The 25,235-nt window shown below is 41.8% G+C and overlaps 1 protein-coding gene across 2 annotated transcripts in view; it reads left to right on the forward strand.

Moving 5' to 3' along the window:
* Pik3cb (phosphatidylinositol-4,5-bisphosphate 3-kinase catalytic subunit beta) overlaps positions 1-25,235 on the forward strand; it is a 104,415-nt gene that overhangs the window by 67,011 nt on the left and 12,169 nt on the right. For both annotated transcript variants that reach the window (XM_075964898.1, XM_075964897.1), the window contains 10 exons: positions 1,858-1,954; positions 2,852-2,982; positions 6,662-6,712; positions 7,898-8,086; positions 10,145-10,266; positions 12,347-12,490; positions 16,484-16,583; positions 20,607-20,785; positions 22,140-22,249; positions 23,518-23,596. In XM_075964898.1, the coding sequence (XP_075821013.1) occupies positions 1,858-1,954; positions 2,852-2,982; positions 6,662-6,712; positions 7,898-8,086; positions 10,145-10,266; positions 12,347-12,490; positions 16,484-16,583; positions 20,607-20,785; positions 22,140-22,249; positions 23,518-23,596 (1,202 nt within the window). The remainder of the gene's footprint in view (positions 1-1,857; positions 1,955-2,851; positions 2,983-6,661; positions 6,713-7,897; positions 8,087-10,144; positions 10,267-12,346; positions 12,491-16,483; positions 16,584-20,606; positions 20,786-22,139; positions 22,250-23,517; positions 23,597-25,235) is intronic.

Raw genomic sequence — 25,235 nt, forward strand, 5'->3', positions numbered from 1 at the left:
GACTTGAACCCTAAGAACTAATTTTAAGAAGATGATAAAGTTCTGTCTTCGTATCTTTTCTCAAATTTGAGGCAATGTCATGATAAAGTTGTCCTGTATTAGAAGCAGAAAATCTAGGGGCCCAGCACTCACCCTGTAGCTCAGCCTGCCCTGAACTCAGTGTGACACTCCTGCCTCAGCCTCTGCATGATAGGACTGTCAGGTAGGAGCCACTGAACCTGGAAAGTGGCAACATTTAAAAGCAGCTAGTCTGCAGTACCTAAACTAAAATTTCAAGTATGTATATTTGAAACTTGAGGTTTTTTTTTTTTATTTTTGAAAAAAATCATAGATTGCACCTCACTCAGCACACTTGATGTGACTTTAAGACACAAATGTCTGATCGGACATGAGTTTTGGAATGAAATAAGAATATTTGTGCTCCGTGTGAAAAATCAAGCCTTTTTGCTAGTGTTAGGCAATCTCTGCTTCTGATTTGTTATCACCTTAGTATAAACACATTTAACTTTCAGAATCTCTTGAATTTTGAAATCCTAGCTAAAGGATGTTAGCCCTGATGTCAAATGGTCATCTTCTGTATCTCTACCTGCGCACACACACATACATTCAGAGGCATGCACACATAAATATTTTAAAGATGGGGTCTTTTGTATAGTTCTGACTGCTCTGAAACTCACTGTGTCACCTAGGTTGTCCTTGAACTCTCAACCCCCTTGCCTCTGCCTATTGAGTAAAAGTGTGTGCACCTGAGTAGTCTCAGAACCAGCAACTTTCCATCTCTGATGATTGAACCAGGGCCTTCTGTGTGCTCGAGTTTACCACTGACCCATAGTCCTAACCTTTCTATTTCATGTTATTAGTCAAATGTGGTTTCCCACCCCCACTAAAGTCTCTCCTGTCTTACTCTCTCTAGATAGGTTTTCTCACAGCCCAGACAAGCCTGAAACTGTCTGGATCTCTGGGTGGTCTACTAGACTACTAGTTGAGAATAACCTTGAACTTTTGCTTGCACAGCATGTAAGACCAGCCTGGTGTATAACAGAACACTACAGATGGGAATATAAGCACTCCCTCTGCTTATTATGATACATCCTTCTGAAAATAAATTTTAATATCTCAAATGTCATAGAGGGGCTAGTTCCTATGTGGGCTTTCCTATCTTGATAATAGAATTCTTCTCCAAGGTTTGAAAAGAAATATATGTATACACACACACACACACACACACACACACACACACACACACACACACACACACCACTAAACTAGGCTGGCCTCATGAAAGTTCTAACCGTGTACTGCCACCTTTGTTGTTCTCCAGACAGGGTCTTGTAGGTAGCTTTGCTGGGTCTAAAGGCAAACAGCAACAACAAAAAAGCAGTTTCTCATTCTGTAAACCAAACTGGTCTGTAGCTTGCTTTGTAGCCCAGGGTGGCCCCACGCTAACAGGAGTCCTCCTTCCTCAGCCTCCTGAGCTGTGATTGCAGGTGTGAGTCTGACAGCAGCCTCCCTTTTAACAGTGTAAGTAATTCCTGCACTCTCCAGAGGCACAGCTTTCTCCCATGCTAAGACCTGCTGTACACCCACACTGTATTCATCATCTAAAAACTCTTTTTCACTTTCAAAATTTGAAACAAAATTTTCTGTTTTGTGGGCATATTGTTTTGTTGTGGTATATTAATTGGCCTGTAGAATTTTTCCTAATAGTTGTAAAGATAATTGAAATTGTGCTCATCTATATCTTCTTTTCATTTTGCATGAATTGGAAATTACCTAGAGCTTCAGAAATTTCATGAGCATCGTCACACCTTGAAGTCCATTCTGGTTCATTTATTTGATGATACTTTTTTTCAACAGCATTATCCTGTAGCGTGGGTAAATACGATGGTTTTTGACTTCAAAGGACAGCTGAGATCTGGAGACGTCATACTGCACAGCTGGTCGTCCTTTCCTGGTAAGGTGTGCGTTCCCAGTGCTGGAGAGCAGCTAGCGCTTCACTGTGCATGACTCGGGGTTTCTTTGATTTACTGCTGTTGTTGTGTTTCAGTAAAGAAATTGTCTTTGTTACTCTTTTTTGTTGTTTTGTTTTGTATTTGAGACAGTGTCTCTTTGCGACTGACCTGAAACTCACTCTGTAGACCAGGCTGGGCTTGAACTCACAGAGATCTATCTATCTGCCTTCTGAATCCTTGTTTTAAAGGCTCACCCATTTCCATCTGTTATTTATTCTAATTGACGTACAATGAATATTTTGCTACAGACAAGTTCATGAGTGTGTATTTTTTTATTTCAATGCATTCTTATTTTAAACATTTTATTTTTGTCTGTGTTTATGGAAACCTCCAAGGTAACAGTGTCTTCTCTAACAGCTTAATTGCTCAGAGTTGTCCTGGTGAATGAGCACCCTGCACAGTTAGCAAACAGTGAAAGGATGTGTTTCCCAGGTAAATTTAGCTTGATGGCCAAGGTAAATGAAGTCCTTCAAATATGCCTAAAGGCCTCCTGATTCAATTTGCTCACCTTTCTTAGGTGACACAACATTTAGGACATTTTCGTGAAAGAAAATCAGTTCTAGACTTTCATTATTGTTTTTTGTTTGTTTAATAACTGTATTTTATTTTAGTTTTATTATTTTGTTTTTTTTCCGAGACAGTTTTTTTTTTCTGTGTAGCCCTGACTGTTTTGGAACTCACTCAGTAAATCAGGCTGGCCTCGACCTGACAGATTCACCTACCTCTGTCTCTCCAATGTTGGGATTAAAGGTGTATGCCTCCACCACCCGACCAGACTTTTGTTTTTTAAAGTTTCAAAAATTTTTTTCTTACAAATTTAAATTATTTGCATGTTTTAGATGAGCTGGAAGAGATGCTAAATCCCATGGGCACTGTGCAGACGAACCCATATGCTGAAAATGCAACTGCCTTGCATATTAAGTTCCCAGATAATAAAAAGCAGCCTTATTATTACCCTCCCTTCGATAAGGTAAGCTAACTGAAAGTCCACCATGGATGAAGGAATTGATTATTCCTGGATATAAATGTTCGGTCCAACCTCAGTGTGTCCAGTTCTTTCAAAACTCTCCATACGTTGACACTGATCCAGTTGAAGGCTGTGCAGCACAGCAGTTGGTTCTGGCTTATCTCTGACCACGTGAAACACGGTGTCTCTGGAGTTCAGGGGCTGTGTTTATAAAGAGGGGTTGGATTGTTCTGAGTTCGTTTCTGATTTAAAGAGCCTCTTAGGTGTATTCACATAGAACTCTATGTAACGTGTTCTGTGAAACACGCCTGGCATATTGATTCAGAGAGAAAAGAACAAGGAAAGAAAGATGGTCATGCTGAATGTTAATGTCAGCAGGACTTTGAGAACAGTGTCTCACTCTCACCAGCATGAGATCGAACTCCCTGTGTAGTTCACCACAGTCTTCTTGTCTCCACCTTCAAAGAGTCAGGACTACAGGTATAAGGTGCCATGCCTGGGAATGACTTTAGGAGACTCTGTAGAAGGGTTTCTATGTCAAATTATGTCCTTAGTATACTGTTTCTGAAATGAGACTGTTTATTGGTGGCTGAAAATAGAACTGAAACATAAAAAAACAAAAAACTGAGCTCTCCTGCACTTTCTCTCTCCCACCCCCTACTAGAAGTTGAACCCAGGTCTTTGAGGCAAGTCCTTAACCACTGAGTAGCACCCCCAGCCCTCCAGCCCTCTAGCCCTCTGTAATGTTCTTTTGATTTTATTTGTTTTTTATTTTATGTGTATGAGTATTTTGCTTTTACATATGAATGTACATTTTGTGTGTGTTTGATGCTGAAGGAAGTCAGAAGAGGACATCAGATCCCCTGAAACTGGCATACAGACTGTTGTGAGCCACCATATGGGTGCTGGGAACTGAACTTGGGTCCTCTGAAATGCTCCTAACCACTGAGCCACCTCTCCAACCCCCTCTAATATGTTTTGATTATCAGGTTTGAAATTACTCTTTTAAGTATGATTAGTATTGATTTTAATATAGAAATCTTTGGCAAATCTCCAAAACATACACCAGAAATTTCTTGATCCAAATGAGGAAAAGCTACATTTAAAGTACTAAATAGAATCTACAGAAATCCACTCACAAACTCCATTTTAATACAGAGCACTACCAGAAGTGTATAGGAGACCTGTATGTGTTGGAACTGTTGGGGAGGTACTGATGATACTGGACCTTAGCACCTCACACATGCTAGGCTTAACTCAGACTATATACTTCGAGCTATATACTCAATCCCAGAGATGGATTTTAGAGTATTATGCAAATCTAGTTATGTAATTCAATGTTGCTTTCTTCATTTGTACTTTAAGTGAATTGTATCCACCCAAGAGCCAGATTATCATTACAAGGTCTTTGGTTTTTCCGCCCAGCATGGTGCCTCATGCCTATAATCCAGCAATGGTGACACTGAGGCAGGGGGATTGCAAATCAACCTGAGTTACATATAAAGTGACTTTTTCTCTAAAACATGAGCAAAAAAAAAAGCTGTGGACACAGCTCAGTGGTAGAGTTGCTTGCAAGCATGTGCAGAGAGTCCCAAGTTCAAGGGCCAGCATTGTAAAGTAAATGAATTTAAAATAAGATTAAAATACTGTTCTGATTGGTAATTTAAAGCGAAATTAAAAGTTGTTCTTCTTAAAACAACCGCTGAGTATGTTAAGAACTTTTCATTTTAATACATACTGAGTAGGGGAAAAACTACATTTTGATTCATCTTACATTTCTGTGGTATCTGTAGATTTCCTTAGATAGGAAGTCGTGGTCCATAAGCCACCGCTCCGTGTGCTGTATCCCATAATCTCATCCGGTGACTGTTACCGGCTACGGTGTATGTTCATTGACCTGTTGCAGTCTATTGGGCATCAACTTAGATGCTTCTTAAGGCATTTTTCAAGTCTAGCATGCTATGCAAATATTTTTGCATTTATCTAATTTTAGAGAAGTCAAATTTCTTTAAATGAGTAGTTTCACTATCGCTACTTTCATTCTTAAGTAATCATCTCAGTTCCCATGCCTCAGCCTGCTAAGTACATGGAGAGGTTTTGTTTTGGTTTGGTTTTTTGGTTCTTTTTCCCTGGGATAAGGGGTAGATCCTTGGGCCTCCTGCGTGCTGGGCAAGTCCTGCACTGCAGAGTCCGGGCCGCACCAGGTATTTCTGCCTGGCCTCCATTTAAAATTTCTTTTGTACCAAGGTCTTGCAAAGTTGCCTCGCAGACCTTGATCTGCCCTTCTGCCTCAGTGAATTGTTTATGATGCTCACTAAATAGTTAACGGATGTAAAAGACAAATCTCCAGGCGCTGTGTTGTTACTTAGTCTGCCACTGGCATCACCTGTCTCTTGTACAAGTCAGTTTATGACTCTTGCTTAATTTTAGTGACTGTACTCTTACCTGATCTTAGAAAACACCATTTGGAACAGACAGGCAAGTCACCACATTTAACACATGATATCATAGGTCACCTACTTAGGACTGTAGAGCTCAATAACAACATGGAACTTCTGATTCTCTCCTTCTTTCTTGGAGTCAGTCAGTTCCAATCTTTTCGAGAATATGCACCCTCTGTATAAACTGAGGGAACTGAGAAATACTTCTCGATTTCTACTATGTCATTACTACTACATTATTTTTTATTGTTTTTATTGAGCTATTCATTTTTTCCTACTCCTCTTCGTTCCTCTCCTCTCCCCTTCCACCCTCCCGGCTGCCCTCCACATTCCCAATTTAGTCAGATCCATGTCTGTTTCTCTTAGGGTCCTCTGGGCTTGTGGTCTGTAGGCTGTCTGTCCTTTACTGCTGCATTATTTGCAATGGCAGTGCTGGGGACCAAACCCAGACGTTAGGAAACGCTCTACCACTGAGCTATACCTCCAGCAAGCCTAGCCTTTCTCTTTAGTGCCTGTGTTTTGTTTATTTCCGTCCCCCTTTCATCCCAGCACATCCCTACTGTGTATCCTGGACCGGGCTCAGACTTGCTATCCCCCTGCCTCAGCATCTGATGCAGAGCAGAGGCATGCACCACCACTCCTCAGTGGATTGTGAGACTTTTGCTGTTGTTTGGGACCTTACACATGACTCTTGACCTACATACACCTCACCCCTTGATAGCTATTGATTTTGAAAAACCAAATATAATGATAAGGCTTACCTATTCTACCTTAGTAATTGTTTTAGATTGTTTTTATTTTATGTGTAGAGTGTTTGCCTACACACATATTTTTGTGTACCGTAGGCCTGCAGTCCCCAGGGAAGCCAAAAGAGAAACTGTGGTTACAGAGGACTGTGAGCCACCATGTGCTGGGAACCAAATCCAAGTTAATAGCAAGTACTCTTAGCCACCGAGCCATCTCTGCAGCTGCTACCTTAGTAACTCTTGTTTACAGTCTGAGAGGGCCAGAGTCTCTTCAGTGACACCGTTTTTTCTCATTATCAAGGGTTTGAAGCACTTTGGGAAACACTGGGTTTCTGTTGTCTTATTTTTAAAATTTGTTCCCATTTATAGAGGCTAGAAATGCCAAGTGTGTGCAGTCTCTAGTCATCCACATGCAGAATAGTTATTAATATTGAAAAATTTTATAAATATCAGAGCCAAAATTTAACTTTTATTATTATTATTATTTTAAAACAGATCATTGAGAAGGCAGCTGAGATTGCCAGCGGCGACAGTGCTAACGTGTCAGTAAGTATCAAGCTTCACTGGTCCTTTCTACAGACTGTGCGCAGAGTGAGGGACTGGCCTCATCCACTGCGATGAATGTATGGGGACATAACTCCACAGCAGTCTCACGTCCATGCCGGCAAAATGTAGCTCAGTTTTTGCTGACTTGCATGTGAATGGTAAACCCTATTCTGCACAAGTTCAGGGTTAGTGGCCCACAGTGGATGCTGTACTGTTCCCTCCTCATACCTTCCTTCTCTCACTGAAGGGTTTCTTGTGAGATTCATATTGACACGCCATCCCCAATTTTAGACACATTGGCGTCAGACTCAGTGTGTAGCTGAAGATGCCTTGAATCTCCTGCCTCTGCCTCCTAAGTGCTGGGATTGCAGCTGTGCAATCCACGTGTGGCAGGTGTTTGTTGTTGTTGCTGTCTGATCAGGATCAGCCTATGTTGACTTGCACTTTGAATCCTTCTGCCAAGACCTCCTCAATGCTGAGTTTACACCATCACTGTGAAATTCAACTTCATTTTTGTTGTGTTGGATCAGAGGCCTGTGCACGCTGGGCCAGGGCTCTAGCACTGAGTTGGCATTCTAAGACACAGAGAGTTTTCTCTGTTGTTTTGTTTTATGACCACAGGGTTCCTGCTATATAGTAATTTTTATGCCTCTAAGCCAAGGCACAAGCAAGAAGTTCTCTATTTAGTACTTTTATTTCACTCCTTATATGTTTGGGGTAGGTTAGGGAAGAGGGTTGGTAGAAATCACAAAAGGTGAAATGTCTCAGTGGATAAAAGTCTAACAATCTAAGTTAGATCCCCAGGATCCATACTGTGGCTCCTGAGTGTGTGCGCGCTCATGCACAGGGGAGGAGGGCTTAAAGAAGAAATTCCACTCAAATAATAGTAAATTTATACGATAAGCTATATTAAATAAGATGAATTTAACCTAAAAGCAATAGTGCCATCTAGTGTTTGCTCTTGGTTTTAAAAACAAAAAAGGAGAACCTTTTTTATAATGTGGCTCATAAAGTTAATATTGAGCAATGCAAACTTTTTAAAAGGATCCACTTTAATCTCTGTACAGAATTTCAGTTTTTGTTTCAGTTGGTAAAGCTCAAAATTATAAACTCATTGCATATAAATTTGCTGAATGGTTGCCTGTGGTTTGCATAGTTAAATAATGACTATTTTTCTTCCTTAAGAGTCGTGGTGGAAAAAAATTCCTTGCTGTACTGAAAGAAATCTTGGACAGGGACCCCCTGTCTCAGCTATGTGAGAACGAAATGGATCTTATTTGGACTCTACGGCAAGATTGCCGAGAGAATTTCCCACAGTCACTGCCAAAACTACTCCTGTCAATCAAGTGGAATAAACTTGAAGATGTTGCTCAGGTAACAGAAAATCCTTCCCTCCCTCCCTCCACTTTTTTCCCTCCGCATCTCTTCCTCTCCACACTCCCCCCACTTACCTTCCCCCATAGAACAACAACAACAACAAAAAACCCCTTCAGCTCTCTGTGTGTGTTTGTGTGTGCATTTATATACTCGTTGATTTTGTGTGAAGTGTCTTTCCACAGGAGATTTCCATTTGTTGGGTAAGTTTTCTATTTTCTTTACTTTTTGTTTTGCTTCATTTGTTTTTGGGTTTGTTTGTGTTTTTTTGTTTGTTTGTTTGTTTTGCTTTGCTTTTTTGAGACAGGTTTTTGTGTGTAGCCCTGGCTGACCTGGAACTTACTCTGTCACCAGGCTGACCTCAAACTCTGAGTCTACGTTCCTATGCCTCTTGAGTGCTGGAATTAAAGGCATGCACCACTGCCTCCCAGCTTTTTAAAGATAGATTCTCATTTTGTAACTGTGGCCGCTCTCAAACTTTCAATCCTCCTGTCTCAGCCCTTAAGTGCTGGGATTGTAAATGTGCACCATAATGCCGAGCTTGTTGGGTGAGTCCCTGCAGGAGCTATTTTTAAGGTTTTAAATGCTTACTTATTCTATGTACCATCCAGAAACTTTGAAGACTTCAGGGATCCTGGAATCTGGTGGGATGACCATGCCCAATATTAATAACAATTACAATAGTAGTTTAAGAGCCATCTACCAAAGGGGGTGTAGTCAGCCCTGGGTACCTTCTACCAGTTTCATCATAGGACCTCAAGTGGTTTTATTGTCTTACTATGTAGCCCTGGCTGGCCTAGAACATCCACACCCTGGCCTCAAACTCACTGATCCCACCTGTCTGTGCCTCCGAGTGTTGGGTAAGGCCATGCACCACCATGCCTGGCTGAGTTGCTTTTGAGATAAGCAGCCATCTCAAGGGCATCCTTTCACCACTGCAGTTTAAGAGACAGAGCTCTCTAGTACTGATCTTACCCAGTAAATTGCTGTCAGTGCTGCAGGATACTCAAGAACACCCAGCGAGAGATAGCGAATACCAAAGAGAAAGACTTGCTAAGCACTGAGCTTTGCAAGGGCCGGAAGTCAAACTCTTTTCCCTACTCTCCCTCTGAATCAGCTTTCTTCCCAGAAGTCTGTCCCCATGAGACTGTGCCCTGTAAATGTATCATACCCACTGGAGGAAGGCTCTGCATTCCGCAGAGAGGTGGCAGAGGCAGCTCAGAGTCCTCTCCAGAAGACCCAGGTGTCGCCACAATTACATCTTCCACGTGTAGGTCCAGCTCTTGCCCAGGAGTCTTGGTTGTCTGATGTCCAGTTAGCATTTGTGAATAAGATTTATTATCCATTAAAAAGAAAGTAGCCATTATTTAATTCTCATGAATTACTTATATTTATTCTGATTTGAAGAACTCAAATGTGTTCTGATTAATAAAAGATTCTGTAAAGTAATAGGTTTCTTTAAAAATTCATTTAAAACTTGCAGGCCTTGATAGTGTATGTGTATGCCTTTAATTCCAGCACTTAGGAGTTAGAGATAGACTGTCTCTGAGTTCTAGGCTAGTCTGGTCTACAGGGGAAATTCCAGGACAGCCAGGGTCTACTAACCTGAAACCCTGCCTCAATCAATCAATCAATCAATCAAGGAAGGAAGGAAGGAAATTGATTAAAAGTAACATTTGTAATTTTATTTTAGCTGTTAACCTCCTCCTTAGTCTAAGTCTCAGCTAGATTGAGCCCTGGCTTAGGTTTATACGTGAGCTTTACCTTTACAGGCTTCCCAATTGTTTCTGTCTTCTTCTTTGTCCTTAAATTATGTCATGGCTAATGGTTGTAGAATCTACATCCGAAGTGTCTTACTCTGTTCATTAAGCACATAGGAACCTTTTAAACATATGTATATAGAATGTTTCAGAAACAAAACCAACTTTGTTAGTCTGCATCTGCCACAACGTTTGAGGCATCAGTAGTTTTCCTCTTTTGACTCACTGTCTCCCGTATGCCAGGAAGATGCAGTACTTTTGTCCTTCAAACTTCTGATCCAGTTTTAACTTTAAACAGCTTCAGGCACTCCTGCAGATTTGGCCCAAACTGCCCCCCAGGGAAGCACTGGAGCTCCTGGATTTCAACTATCCAGATCAGTACGTCCGGGAATATGCCGTGGGCTGCCTGCGACAGATGAGGTATCTCTTTATGGGACCATCCTAGGGCACGGAATTACCTGGGTGGGTAAGAAAGAGGGTGGCTCTCTGAATGTTGCACAGGAGAGGTAAAGGCCAAAGGAAGCTTGTTTGAGCTATGGTGGCCAGGTCATGTGAGCGCTTACCGTGGTGCCCTCTGCTGGCCCTGCACAAACAGTTTAGGTACAGTAAGCCTTGCTTCCCATTTACTAGAGAAGAGAGTTCTGAAACCTTCCTTAGTTTACTAATGTCTGCCCCGGGCCAGCCCCAGAGGCCAGCTTTTCCACAGTGAGCAGCCGTAACAGTGTTGCCTCTTTCCTTCACGGTAGTCCACTACTCACGCCATATAAAAAGGGTTAGTGTTTTGCATTGGAGGAGTATTTGTTTATTTTCAGAAAGGATGACACTGGCTGCCCTTGAACTCACTGTAGCCCAGGCTAGTGTTCTCAGTCTCAGACTGATCCCCCTGTCCCCAGTCCTGTCAGTGGTTCCTCCTCGCTTTGATCTGTTTTAAATAGTTTGGTGGGCAGAAGGACCTATGTAAACTCTCTAAAGTGGTCTGAGAAGCAAAACCAGATATATAAGGGAAGCAGCCTTCCATCTTTATGCTAATGTTTGTGGGGTTTTTTCTTCTTCTTTTTCTTTCTTTATAGTTTCTTTGGGGATTTCTGAGACGCTGTGTAGCCCTGGCTGTCCCAGAACTCTCTCTGTAGCCCAGACTGGCCTCGAACTCAGAGTTCTGCCCGTCTCTGCCTCCTGACTGCTGAAATTAATGGCATGCATGACCACCACCTGGCTTATACGTCTGTTTTTAATACTAGCTATTGGTTTTTATGAGTGGACATGGATCATCATAATTAATTAATTGATCAATTAAGATTGATGTTTAGGAAGTTTTAAAAATGAAGCCCCAGTTGCTTTGTCTCCCTGTGTTTGCACTGGAGGCCTGACGAAAACACTTTGTGCTCCAGGTTAAGTGTTCAGTTTTGGAGGGAGATACTGAAATAATTATGTTGCCCCATGTGGCCAATTCTGACCCCTCCCTCTGGTGAATGCTAGTGCTCTGAGTTCTGTTTCTCATTTAATGCTGTGGTTTGGCCCCAGTTTCATCTCAGCTACCCATAGTTGTTGGGAAGCACAGTGAGAGGGCTGGGTATTCTGACCTCCAGAAGGGCTGGGCTTGCCTGTGATGGCAGAGGCCACTGACCGGAGTATATTCAGTCCTTTAATGTTATGAGTGCAGTCGTTATAATCCTTGCCTAAAGGTGCATTCATTTCCTTGTCCTCCAGTCTGTTTGATATTAAAGTGTTAGTTTACTGATATAGAGGAATGAATTACTTAAAACCACATGATAGCAAAGAAAAAATAAATCGTTAAGGTTTTCATTTTAAAAATACTTGTTTGACTAAATACAAAATGTGTTAGGGAAGATCAGAGTTGTTCTCAGGGACCTGTGGATTAGTAGCTCAGGAAGTGAAACTGGTAGAAGCCTGATGTCCTGAATAACCACGTAGAAGGAGAACAAGAGAATTTGCTCCACCATGTTGTCCTCTGACCCCCACATGAACACTGGCACACACACCACACATACATGTCTCACGTACAATAGAAATAAAGAATTATGTTCAAGTAGCCATTTGAGGGCAGGGGTGTTACTCCTGGCTGGCGATACTTGTAAATCATCAGTTTTAACAACTTATGAGGTTTGATAAGAATGTTCCATGTGCCAGACGGTGATGCCCACATCTTTAATCCCAGCACTTGGAAGGCAAAGATAGGCAGATCTCTGTGAGTTCGAGGCCAGCCTGGTCTACAGAGCAAGTTCCAGGACTGGCTCCATAGCTGCTGTACATATATATGTATGTATATGTACATATTCCGTGCATCTGTTCTTTGATGCTGCTCACCCCCTCCCTGCATCTGAAATCTGCATCTTTTGGTCAGCATCCAGTACAGCGAGTGTAAACATAGGGACTAGCCTGGCCCCGAAGTCCCAAGTGTTGTTACCAGTTAGCATATGGGTTTGGTAGGGTCTTTTTCTGTCACCGGCGGCTGAGTTTCTCTCCCCTTTGTTTCTTTCAGTGATGAAGAGCTCTCTCAGTATCTTCTACAGTTGGTGCAAGTTTTGAAATATGAGCCTTTTCTTGATTGTGCCCTCTCTAGATTCCTGCTAGAAAGAGCACTTGATAATCGAAGGATTGGGCAGTTCCTGTTTTGGCATCTTAGGTGAGTCTTTCATATTTCAGCCTGAGACCCCGGTATGCTTTAATACCTGATCCAGTGTGATGTAAGGCATTCAGTGGGACCACCAGAGGCTTCGTGGTCTCCACTCCACCTGTAACTTTGCTCTGCTTTGGTGTCTTCTTTCATACCCAGACTCTACTTTTGTCATTTGGGAAAGTCATTCAGGAAACTATCCCATGATCCTTTCTGGATTTTAACTAAAACCAATAACTGATATATTGTAATATTATCTAGCAAACTAATTTTCTGTTTAAAGTATTTAATATTTATACTTGCATATATGTTTTGATCTAATCCACTCCATCCCTCCCCCCATTCCTCCTCTGTCCCTCAGTTACTTTTCCCTTCCAACTTCATGAGCTCTTTCTTAAAAATGAACCAATTGTTTTAATATGTGTTAGCTATGTGCTGTTCTATTTATTCCTTTCAGAAATTTGTGGATAATATATACTTTTAAATTTTATTTTATGTGTATGGGTGCTTTGCCTGCATGTATAGACATAGTTGTATGACTGGTACTTGTAGTGGTCAGAAGAGGGCATTTGTAGATGGAAGATTCTGCAGCCTTTCAGTCTCCCCACCAAAAAAACCCACAGAAGCTTATGTTAATTATAAACTATTTGGTCTATTACTCAGGCTTACTATTAACTAGCTCTTACACTTAAATGTTTAGCCATGTGGTGTGGTACCTTTTCTCAGTGAGGCATTCTCATCTTGCTTCAGTCTGGCTGGCGACTGACTCTGCCTTACCTCTCCCAGAATTCTCCTAGTCTGGTCACCCCACATATACTTCCTGCTAGGCTTTTGGCCAATCAGCATTTTATTAGACCAATATGAGTGACTAATCTTTACAGTGTACAAGAGCATTATCCCATAGCATTTTCCCTTTTCATAATAAAAGTCCAGAATCTAATCTCCTTTGTGTAGTTTTATCCATAACTACTTGTAGCTAATACTCTAAACAAAGACAAACATCCATAATCCTTTTTTTGGGGTGGGGGGATATAGGCATAGTTTTCTAGGCTACTTCCTACTGATTGGGGGTGCTGATGATCTTCTGGAGACCCAAAGAAAATTTAGGATTATGGTCAAATCCTGACTGGAGTACCAGTGAGGCTTGATCATCTCAGCCAGCAGTGTTGAAGCATTTCTGGATGTAGAACTCAGAGGAAACTACAGCAGATGTCCTCTGAAATGTCGAATCATCTGGGCCATCTTCTCCTATCAGAGTTTTTTTTTTTTTTTTTTTTTTTTAGGGAATCTTCCTTGATCAAACCTTATTTTTCTTAACCCAGAATGAATCCACAATATCCCATTTTCTGTGGAAACGAAAGCAAAACCTCCAAAGACTTATTATTGATTATCTCTTACAACTTAAATTAGCTTATAATTCTTATCTGTGTTTGGCTTCGTGCTTGGTACCTTTGCTCAGTGAGGCATTCTTGCTTCCTCTGTGTCTGGCTGGTAACTGCGTCTCTGCCTTACCTCTTCCCAGAATTCTCTTAGTCTGATCTCCCCACCTATACTTCCTGCCTGGCTTCTAGCCAATCAGTGTTTTGTTTAACCAACACAAGTAACAAAAATCTTTATAGTGTATGAAAGCATTATCCCACAGCAGGCATTGGGTATCCTGGAAATGGAGTTATAGGCAATAGTGAGCTTCCATGTAGAGTGCTGGGAATGCCCCTGTGTCCTCTGGAAGAGCAGCCAGTGCTCTTAACTACAAGTCATTTCTCCAGCTCCAGTTTGCGACTTGTTTTATTATAACTGCTGTTACTAAGTAAAGCCAAAGTTTTACTAAAGCAATAATAATTTTATTTATGTATTTTTACACTGTGTTTGTTTACATGTCTTTTTACGTGGTGATTTTATTTATGTATTTTTACACTGTGTTTGTTTACATGTCTTTTTACATGTGAGTACAGATGGCTATAGGGGCCCGAGGCCTAGGATCCACCTGAAGCTAGAGTTAGAGGCTTTTGTTAGCCATCACTATGCATCTTGGATTGAACTTGGGTCCTCTGCAAGAGCACTACAGGTGCTTAACCTCTGAGCCATCTCTCCAGCCCATATTTGTGTATCTGTTTAACTTTGCAGTTCTGGGACTTGAACACTGGGTCTGGCAAATGTTTAGCCAGTGTTCTACCATTGAGCTACATCCCTAGTCAGTGACTTTATTATATTGGCTATGTCATTTTCAGATGCACATGAGCCTGTCTCACTAATTAAGCAGCAGTAAAATCAGGAATAAAAGCTAAAGTTGCTCCTTTGATTGACCATGGGAGTCATGGATTTTCCTTTTTTTCCTCCTCATTTGTACTTCACCATTGAAACTTAAATTTATCAGAAAAAAAAATGCCTGCCTCTTTGGCTAAGCTTTCCTAAGAAAGTATGAGCTCTATAATACTTTGGTATTAATTTTAGTGTATTTCCCCTGAAGTGGCTTCCTTGTTGGTAGATTTCTTTTCTTATTTATAATTTGTCTTCTCATCCAAGTCAGTACTATTTTGAACCCCTCAGAGAATGACAAAATAATTATTCCTTCTTTTTTTTTATAAATTTTCAGCATTCTTTTGTTATTGCTTTGTTTTATTTTGCTTTTAAGATGGGTTTCTCTGTATAACTCTGGCTGTCCTGGAACTAGCTCTGTAGACTAGGCTGGCCTCAAACTCATAGAGATCTGCCTGCCTCTGCCTCCCTAGTGCTGGGATTAAAGGCGTGCGCCACCACCCAGCTTTATACCATTCTTTAAGAGAGAAGAGAAAACTAGAGCCAGCAAAATGAACTTGGTTTTTGCTGGGCAAGCTTGGCGGCCTGAGTTCAATCCCTAGAACCCATGTAAAGGAGGAAGACCAACTCTCCACAATTGCCCTCTGACCTCTGCGTGCCCCCGTGGCTGTGCCCCACTGATGTCATCATGGTTGTCCTCTGACCTCTGCATGCCCCCGTGGCTGTGCCCCACTGACGTCATCACGGTTGCCCTCTGACCTCTGCATGCCCCCGTGGCTGTGCCCCACTGATGTCATCATGGTTGTCCTCTCACCTCCGCATGCCCCCGTGGCTGTGCCCCACTGATGTCATCACGGTTGTCCTCTGACCTCCGCCTGCCCCCGTGGCTGTGCCCCACTGATGTCATCACAGTTGTCCTCTGACCTCCGCATGCCCCCGTGGCTGTGCCCCACTGACGTCATCACAGTTGTCCTCTGACCTCCGCATGCCCCCGTGGCTGTGCCCCACTGACGTCATCACAGTTGCCCTCTGACCTCCGCGTGCCCCCGTGGCTGTGCCCCACTGACGTCATCACAGTTGCCCTCTGACCTCCGCGTGCCCCCGTGGCTGTGCCCCACTGATGTCATCACAGTTGCCCTCTGACCTCCGCGTGCCCCCGTGGCTGTGCCCCACTGACGTCATCATGGTTGTCCTCTGACCTCCGCGTGCCCCCGTGGCTGTGCCCCACTGATGTCATCATGGTTGTCCTCTGACCTCCGCGTGCCCCCGTGGCTGTGCCCCACTGACGTCATCACGGTTGTCCTCTGACCTCCATGTGTCCCCTGTGTCTTGAACCCCTGTCATGCACACTCAGCAACAACAGGAAGAGAGGAGAGAACTGGCTAAGGGCTAATCGCGGCATCGGTCTTACTCTAGCCAAATAGACTTCTTTTTCTGCCCAATTCTCTCTAAATTCCTAAGTTACATTTCTTTTTCCTTTCATAAGGCAGATCAAGTAAAACATGGAAATGTTGGTTTTTAGAATTAACAGAATTTCGGAATTACAGAATTAACTACTAAACACTCATAACATCTAAGTCCTAACCTTTAATACATCAGGGTTTGACATCTTACTATTGATTGCTTGGGAGCAGCTCCCTACCTGCTTGGGATGCGTATCCCATGGTAGAATGAAGAAGGCAGTGTTCCCTTCCCTTGGTCTAAAGTGTTTGATAAATAAACCAACTGAATATTGCCTTTCTGCAGGTCAGAAGTGCATATTCCCGCCGTGTCTGTCCAGTTTGGGGTCATCCTTGAAGCGTACTGTCGAGGAAGCGTAGGGCACATGAAAGTGCTTTCCAAGCAGGTATGAGCTTCTGTTTATTCAGTTTTGTGCACAGTGATCAATTGAGTTTATCAAATGTGATTTCTCTGACTGCATATTTCATTGCCTGTTCAGTCATTTAACCTGATTGAGCTCACTATCTAGTTGAGGAAGACCATGGCCAGGAGGTCCCCCTGCCCTAGACTTTTGAGTGCTGGAATTCCTGCCATCGCATGGTGCTGTGTCTTAATTTATGCTCTGCTAAGGACTGGGCTCAAGGCTTTGTGCTTGATAGACAAGCAGTCTACCACTGAGCTACTTCCCAGCCTTCAGCACGTGTTTTAGAAAAACCTGTCAAGAAAGGAATTTTCAACAAGCTTAGAATTAAAGCATAAATAAATAACAAATGGAACATAATTATCTCATATTTTCTATATTAATAGGATGCCTAAAATTTTAATGGTCTATACATATTTCATGATGAACATGGTCTTTGACTGGTTTTTCAGACTGAGATTATTGAGGTGTAAGCCCACAGGTATCATGATTTCTGTAATTCAGAATCCTTGTTACCGTTTTGAGCTATATGTTCATGCCTAAAATTGTGATATGCTCTTGCAGTCAGGGGGTATTGTTGATATTACACTAAGTTATTAAATAATTACCAAGAATTATACTGTTTATACTGCTTTAAGTATGCTGTCTTTTTATGCTCCTGATAATTCACCAGTATGTATGTAAAACCCAGACTGCCCTTGAACTCATGATCCTTCTGCCTCATTCCCCTGCCCCAAATGCTGAGATTACAAGAATGTGCCACCATTCCTAGCTCTTTTGTCTTGCTAAACAAGCTTCCATAGGCTTTTAGGAGATGGCTATACCTTTTGGAAAACCCACTGGGTGTGTTAATAATAGCTAGCATTTATTCACAACATGGGATGGTATCATTAATCCCTGCAATTCAGATCCCAGTGTTCATGGTGACCATCCTTGTGTGACCATCTTTTCCCCTTCCTCCGTTCACCCTTAATTCCCACCCTGCCCTTTGCACCTCCCCTCCCCTGCAAGCCTCTGATAAATGATCTTTATTTCCAAAAATTATTTTTCTCTTTAAATCCCTATAGTAATTTTTCATAACACTGAAAATCCAGGGTTTCTCCCAAGGTCCCACTTGGTTCCTACCTATTTGACCTTACCTGACCACTCTCTTCCCTCACTCATCGATTTCGATCACACTGCATATTATCTTCGTTCTCTGGAACATTTAGTGCAACTTCTAACAAGGCACATGTAATCAGCCCCCTTCCCTCTCTTTCCTGATCCCAAGTCCTCTTGTGTCATAGGCATATACTCTATTGCTAAGTTGTAGCCACATCCCTCTTTTTCCGTTTTTAGAGAGAGTGTGTGTGTGCCTGGAAGGTGGCATCAGATCCTCTAGAGCTGGAGTTAAAGGTGGTTGTAAGCCATCCACTATGAGTTATAAAAATTAAACTCCAATTCTCTGTAAACACACTTAAACACCGAGCCATCTCTTCAGGCCTAGTCTCCACCTTGACACCCACCCTGTTTTTCTATTTTGAGACAGTCTCACTTTTTAGCCTCCTGAGTGAACATGATTACAGACTTGTGCCACCAGGCCCAGCCTTTACTGTTTCCGTGACTGAGGAATTCTAAGAGACAGACTCTGTGCCCTTTCCATGGTGGGTGGGGTGCAGGCTTGCCACACGGCATATGGAAGTCAGGGGCTAGCTTGTTGAAGTTGTTTTCTCCTTCAGGCAGTCCTGGGAATTGAACTCAGATCTCCAGACTTGGCAGCAAGCACTCTTACCCTCTAAACTATTGTGCCAGCCCACCATCACTATAAAATTGTTAAATGACAATTGTTGAAATACTTAAAAGTATTTTTGACTTACGATATTTTAGGATGCTATTCCAAGAAATGAATATCAACACAATTATCAATGGGGCATAGCAGTTACCAACTGTACAACATGGAAGAAATCCTAATTTGAAGTAGTTCAGAAAGTTCTGGTTTCATAGACCACTTTTCATCTGGTTTCCTTGTCACCAGTGTTTGTAGAGCCCCTGAGTCTGCTGAAAAATGGAGTGTCTGTGGTTTTGACAGATGGCTAACTTGGCAAGCACCAGCCATCTTGATTTTATCATCAAGTTACATAAACCCATCTTAGTTTTCTATGAGCAAGGCCTCGGCTTCTCTATTGGGAAACTACATGCTATTTTCCTACATGTAGGAAGCTACATCCACATCCTTTCATAGTCTTAATGGTTTTCTTGCATGGAAGCAAAGTTCAAAGTTTTAAAATGAAACATGATGCAAAATGAATTCCCTGATAATGGAATTTCAAACCAGTGTGTATTGTGTTTGCCTTGTATATTTTGTTTTTCTGTATACGTGTTTGCTATTATTTGTTGTTTCTAGATTTAATGACATATGAAATGTTTCTTCTGGTTTATTATTGGCTATGATTGTTGTGTCTCAATTGTTTTATATAATACAATGTGAATGGAACTTACTGTGTTCTCATGAGTTATATATAATATAATATGAATGGACCCTCAGTTATTAAGTAATAACAGGAACCTCTGTGGGGATAGTGGGGTCTCTATAATTGCCCTGCCTGGCTAGGAACTTTGCCATGTAAATCAGATTAGCTGTTCTCCTGCCTCTGCTTCCCGAGTATTGGGGTCATAGGTGTTCATGGACAGGAATGGCTACACTGGGTGTTTGTTTTTTGTTTGTTTGTTTGTTTGTTTGATTAGTTGAGACAGGGTCTCACTGTGTCCTTGGCTGACTTGAACTAAGTAGACCAGGCTGGCCTTGAACTCACAGAGGTCCCTCTGCCTTCACCATTTCCCCACCCCCTCACCACCACACATACACAGTAATTAAAGGCATGCACTATCATGCTTGGCTGAAAGTGGCTTTGACGAATAATGATTTTGATATAGTTGGCTATTGCTACACTATGAGTACAATGTTGTTTGTTTTGGCTTAAGTTTTGTTAGCCAGAGTTACCCCAGATCCTAGGGCTAGTTGATGACTCAGTGGTTAAAAGCACTTGTTTTTATAGAGGACCCAGGTTCAGTTCCCAGCACCCATGTCAGGCGGTTCACAACCACCTATAATTCCAGTTCCAGGGGATCTGGCATCCTCTTCTGGCCTCAGTGGGTACCCTCATATACATGGTACATATACTCAGGCACATGCATGTATACACACTCAATAAAAATAAAACAAATCTTAAAAATAAAAGCAATTTGTAGGGGGAGGCAGAGACAGAGTTACTCTGTATAGACCTGACTGTCATGGAACTCCCTTTGTAGACCAGGATAGCCTCAAACTCAGAGATCAGCCAGCCTGTCTTTGTCCCCAGCTTCAACCCCCAAGTGCTGGAATTAAAGGTATGCACCACTGCACCCAACTTAAAAGCAAGTAGTTTCATCTTGGATAACAAATACCTTGAATCATGATCTGTTCTTGTTGTCCTGGCAGTAGAAAGACAACAGGCGGAGATTCCAGGCACATGACGATAGGTTTTGTCAGGCACGGTAGCACATATCTTTAATTCCAGCCCTAGACAGGCTGAGTAGCCTGAGCTACATAAAAAGCTATGTCTAAAACAACAACAGAAAAACAAGGACATGGGAGTAGGCAGTAAGGTTTCAGTACCAGAACCAGCAGGTTACATCAGTACATAGCACACCCACCCCCCACCCCGTGCCATTGCGTAGACCAGCTGGAGTGGTTCAGATTGAGAGATATTTCAGATTCCCTTACTTGGTAAACTGTAAAGTTGAATGCAGCTTCACACCTGTCTGAAAATACCCAGTCTATGCCTGCTCACTGTCTCAAATTTATAAGATACCATTTAATAAAGGACTTAAAAGTGATACCTTGACCGGTAAATTTTACTGTGTGTAAAATTCTTCTTATATAAAGGATTGTGTATGTGTGTTTGGTTAGAGCTACTGATAAATGTGAGTGTATAATATATTATTTTTAACCATATATAAATTTTCGGCGTGGGGAACCTTATTTTTCAGGTTGAAGCACTCAATAAATTAAAAACGTTAAATAGCTTAATCAAATTGAATGCCGTGAAGCTCAACAGAGCTAAAGGAAAGGAGGCTATGCACACCTGTTTAAAGCAGAACGCTTACCGGGAGGCCCTCTCTGACCTTCAGTCGCCTCTGAACCCGTGTGTCATCCTCTCAGAACTCTAGTAAGTGGCCGTCTCTGCTTTGCACAGTGAGGAGCCTACGAACATAGCAATGCAGAAGATTTCTGAGTTGGGGAACTGGTGGGACTGGCTGTTAGCCCAAGGTCGTCCAATGTAACTAGGAAAGGAAAATCTCAAGAGTCTTCGGAGACTGTGTTTATATTCATGAGGCTATAGAACTACTAGCTAGATTTATCTGTGGGATTAGTAATATTGTAAATTAATTTCTTTCAATTATACATAATTTCAGTTGTGTATAGGACATACATAGGCCAGCTTTAAAAAACGATTTAATTATTTTTAATTGTGGGGGTGAATTCAGTGTTCACAGTGGCCAGAGGCATTGAATCCCCTGGAGCTTGAGTTACAGGCTGTTATAAGCTGCCTGCCTGACTTGGGTGCTAGGAACTGAACTTGGGTCCCCTCCAAGAGCAGTATATGCTCTTAACCACTGAGCCATCTCTCCAGCCTAAGTTAGTGTTGATACAGGGTCTTACAAAGTTTGCCCAGGCTAGTTTTAAACTCTGTGTAGCCCAGGCTGACTTTGAACACATAATCCTCTTGCCTGCTGAGTGCAGGTAACACAGGCATGTGCCACCATTCCTGGACATATTATCCATTTTTTAGAACTGAAAATCCTGTATGAGCAAAACATTGGAAATCATGACACATTTTTTACTGACTTCCTATTTTAAAACAAGATTTAAATGAATCTCTAAACTATTTCCCATCTTTTCATTTATATAGAAGTGGAAAGTTATAATTTGTGTCAACAGCAGTATTCAGAATTGAATCCTCATTGTGAAATAAAAAAAATCCAGGCTTGAGATATGGCTCAACATTTAAGAGCCCTTGCTGCTCTTGCAGAGGACCAGGGTTTGGTTCCTATCAGTCATGTCAGATGGCTTACAAGTAATTCCAGCCCCAGGGGACCCGACACCCTCTTCCAGCCCTATACTGAGCACATACATGTACATATACACACATAAGTAAGATTCTAGCCTCTGTACTATGCACATATACACACATAATAAGAAATGAAGAGTTTTTTGTAATCCTAATTTTAATGCAGTAGTGTATTCTAATCTTTTCCTCACTAAACATAAAAAGTTAAGGAAGTATAAGAAAACAAGGAGAAATTTCAGTTGGAGGTAGTCAAAGGTCAGGTGCCAGGTTTCCGCTTCATCCATTGGCATCAGTATATGCCAGCCAGAACTGACCTCAGGGTTCCTTTTCTACCCAGAGAAAGTTCTCTGACTGTGACTTGTGTAGACTCTGACAGAAATAGGTGAGGGGGTTTGCATGCATGATGCACATTGTCATACTGAAGTGGTTGATCCCCCCTTGCTGATTGCAGTGTTGAAAAGTGCAAATACATGGATTCCAAGATGAAGCCCCTGTGGCTGGTCTACAGCAGCAGAGGTTTTGGAGAGGACTCGGTTGGAGTGATCTTTAAAAATGGTGATGGTAAGTTCTGGAATTTTCACAGCATATTGGAAAGGTAGGTAGGTGTGTGTGTGTGTGTGTGTGTGTGTGTGTGTGTGTGTGTGTGTGTGTGTGTGTGTTGGTGTGATAGCAGCCTGGAAAGGTGTGTGTGTGTGTGTGTTGGTGTGATAGCAGCCTGGAAAGGTGTGTGTGTGTGTGTGTTGGTGTGTGTGTGTGTGTTGGTGTGATAGCAGCCAAGAGGCCCCTGCCAGTGCTCACGACATTAGCTCCTTTCTTTCTGAGAAATCACTTCTACAGTTTAATTAGTTAACTAATAAGCCTTCCTATTTTGTCATATAAAATAAAAATACTAAATCTTTTGATGAAGAACTTATAAAGGAAAGGCTATCTCTGTACATTCATGCGTCCTGTTACATATCATTGCCAGAGTCTCACGTTTGGATTAAGCTGATGACCCAGACTGATAAGGAAACACCAAAGGCTGTCATGGCTTGTAAGCTCCATGGCCACAAGGAAGCCCTACAACTGATTAGCTCTAAGGTCTGCATCTCGTGAGGGATAACATCTCTGTACTAGAGTCCTTAAAGGATTCACAACAAATAACTTATTTATACATGCTTTCAACTTCTTAGTAGAACTTCTTCAAAGTGGTTCATGTTGCTTGAGATAGTGTTTCACTCCGTAGCAAAGACTGACCTCAAACCTGTGATCCTGACTCGGCCTTCCCAGAGTGGAATCACATGAATGTGCCCACATATCCAGCCCTCATGATGTATTGCTAAATATTGTACTCCAGTAGATTGCACAAATAGTATAACTTGTTATTACTTTGGTGTTATTTTGTCCAAAAGTACTCTTTGGGAAGCAGGAAGAGAGGAGAGACAACTTTATGTAACCCAGGTTGGACCTGAACTCATTATGTAGCCAAGAATGGCCTTGAACTCTGCTACATTCCCCACCTCCAAGTACTGGGATTACAGGGTGTACCGTCACATCCGGCTGAAAGTACTCTTTAACTTTTATTATTTGTTATTGTTTTGGCCCAAAATCTCACTGGCTGGCTTCAAATTTTCAATTTCACGAGTGCTGAGACTGGAAGCACTCATGGACATGGGAAATGCTGATCTCTGAGCCTGTTTGATACAGTGAATATGGGCAAGATTAAAATTGGAGGGAAAAGTTCAGTGCTTGGTAACGGGTTTAGCGAATCTGACTAAATGCCTAATGTTGAGTTAACGAGTGGGGGCACAAGGTGGCAAGTGCATCTAACTGAGAGGCATTTCCCTTAGATTTGCGGCAGGACATGCTGACGCTGCAGATGCTACGCCTGATGGATCTACTCTGGAAAGAGGCTGGTTTGGACCTTCGGTGAGCACCCCAGTGCATCTGCTTATTTCGTGGTGTTTTCCTCCTGTTGAGGCCTTCCCTTCCCTTTTGATTATTGTTCATAATAATAGTACGGCCTTTTACAGTGTGCTGCCCAATCATTGCTCTGTTTGAGTCTCATCACACTTAAAACTGCACATGCTTAAGATTCCAGAGAAGGGATTTGGACTTTAATATGATTGGGACAAGCATCCAGAATCAAGGGCCAGGTTATAATTTCAAGATTTGTGGCTTTCATTTTGAGACAGGGTCCATTATATAGCTCAGGGTGGTACTGAACTTGCTATACAGGCAAGATGGACTTGAATTCATTATCCTACCTCTGTTCCAAGTGCTGGGATTCCATGTATCTTTGCATCCTGCAGAACTCTTTTGTAAAAAGATTTGGGGTCATTGCTGTGTATTGACTAACAAAGTCACTTTGTTAGCTTCATATAAATCATTTCTTGCAAACCTCACAGCTCCATAAGGTTGTGTTTCTCTTTTTAGCATTGAGAAAAATCAGGACGGTAATGATTTTAAAACACAGGGTAAAGAAAATATTAAGTAGTGCCCATTTCAAATCCAGGACTGTCAAGACTCTGCATTGATGTCTTTCTATTCGTTTACTGCCCTATCAGAGTGAGAAAGCAGTAACCCTTTGTTTGCCAAAATATGATGGTACTCAAAATACCTAATTGCCCTCTTTGTGTTTTATGTTTTTAAACATTTGTGTGTATGCACGTATGCACACATGTACACCATGGGGACACATGTGGAAGTCAGAAGACAGCTTTTGAGAGTTGAGATTTTGGCTTCTATGGATCCTGGGGATCAAACTCGGGTTTTACAGCAAGCACTTACATCTACTGAGCAATCTTATCTGCCACCTTGTTTGTATTTTAAAGGAAGAGTCTATGTTTCTAGATCCTCCTGGAATATACTTTTCCAGTCCTGTTAAGTAAGAGCAATCTAGTGTGATTTTTTTTTTCCTTTCATGGTACTGTAGCTGTGTGATGTCTGTGTTTTGCCCTTTTATTGAAAATAGCTTTGTCCCCTCACAAAATATATCCTGATTGCAGTTTCTCCTCCCTCTACTCCTCCTAGTTCCTCTTCACCTCACCTCCGATCTAGATCCAGCCCCTTTTATTTATCATTAGAAAACAAACAGGTTTCTAAGGGATAATAGTAGAATAAAATATAGTAAGTAGGATAAAACAAAAACTTAACACATCAGAATTGGGCAAAACAGACAAACTGAAGGAAAAGACCCACAAGAGAAGGCCACTTGTTCTCACACTCGGGACTCCCATAAAAACTCTAAACTGGAACCATAATATACATAAAGGATGTGAAGGATAAAAAGAAAATAAAAAACATAAAATTAAATCCAGGCAGTGGTGGCCTATACCTTTAATCCCAGCACTCAGGAGGTATTCAGAGGCAGGTGGTTCCCTGTGAGTTTGAGGCCAGCAGAGCAAGTTCCAGGACAGCCAGGGCTACACATATGTTGCAATTTATAATAAAACAGTTCCACACTAGCCCAGAATGGAGTATAATATAGGTTTATTTAATAGGGGTTAAACTCATAGAAAGGGTAGCAATCCACTTTACACACAGAGGAAACCCTGTCTCAAAAAAA

This window comes from Microtus pennsylvanicus, chromosome 3, assembly GCF_037038515.1.
Source record: "Microtus pennsylvanicus isolate mMicPen1 chromosome 3, mMicPen1.hap1, whole genome shotgun sequence".
NCBI classification, from domain to species: domain Eukaryota; kingdom Metazoa; phylum Chordata; class Mammalia; order Rodentia; family Cricetidae; genus Microtus; species Microtus pennsylvanicus.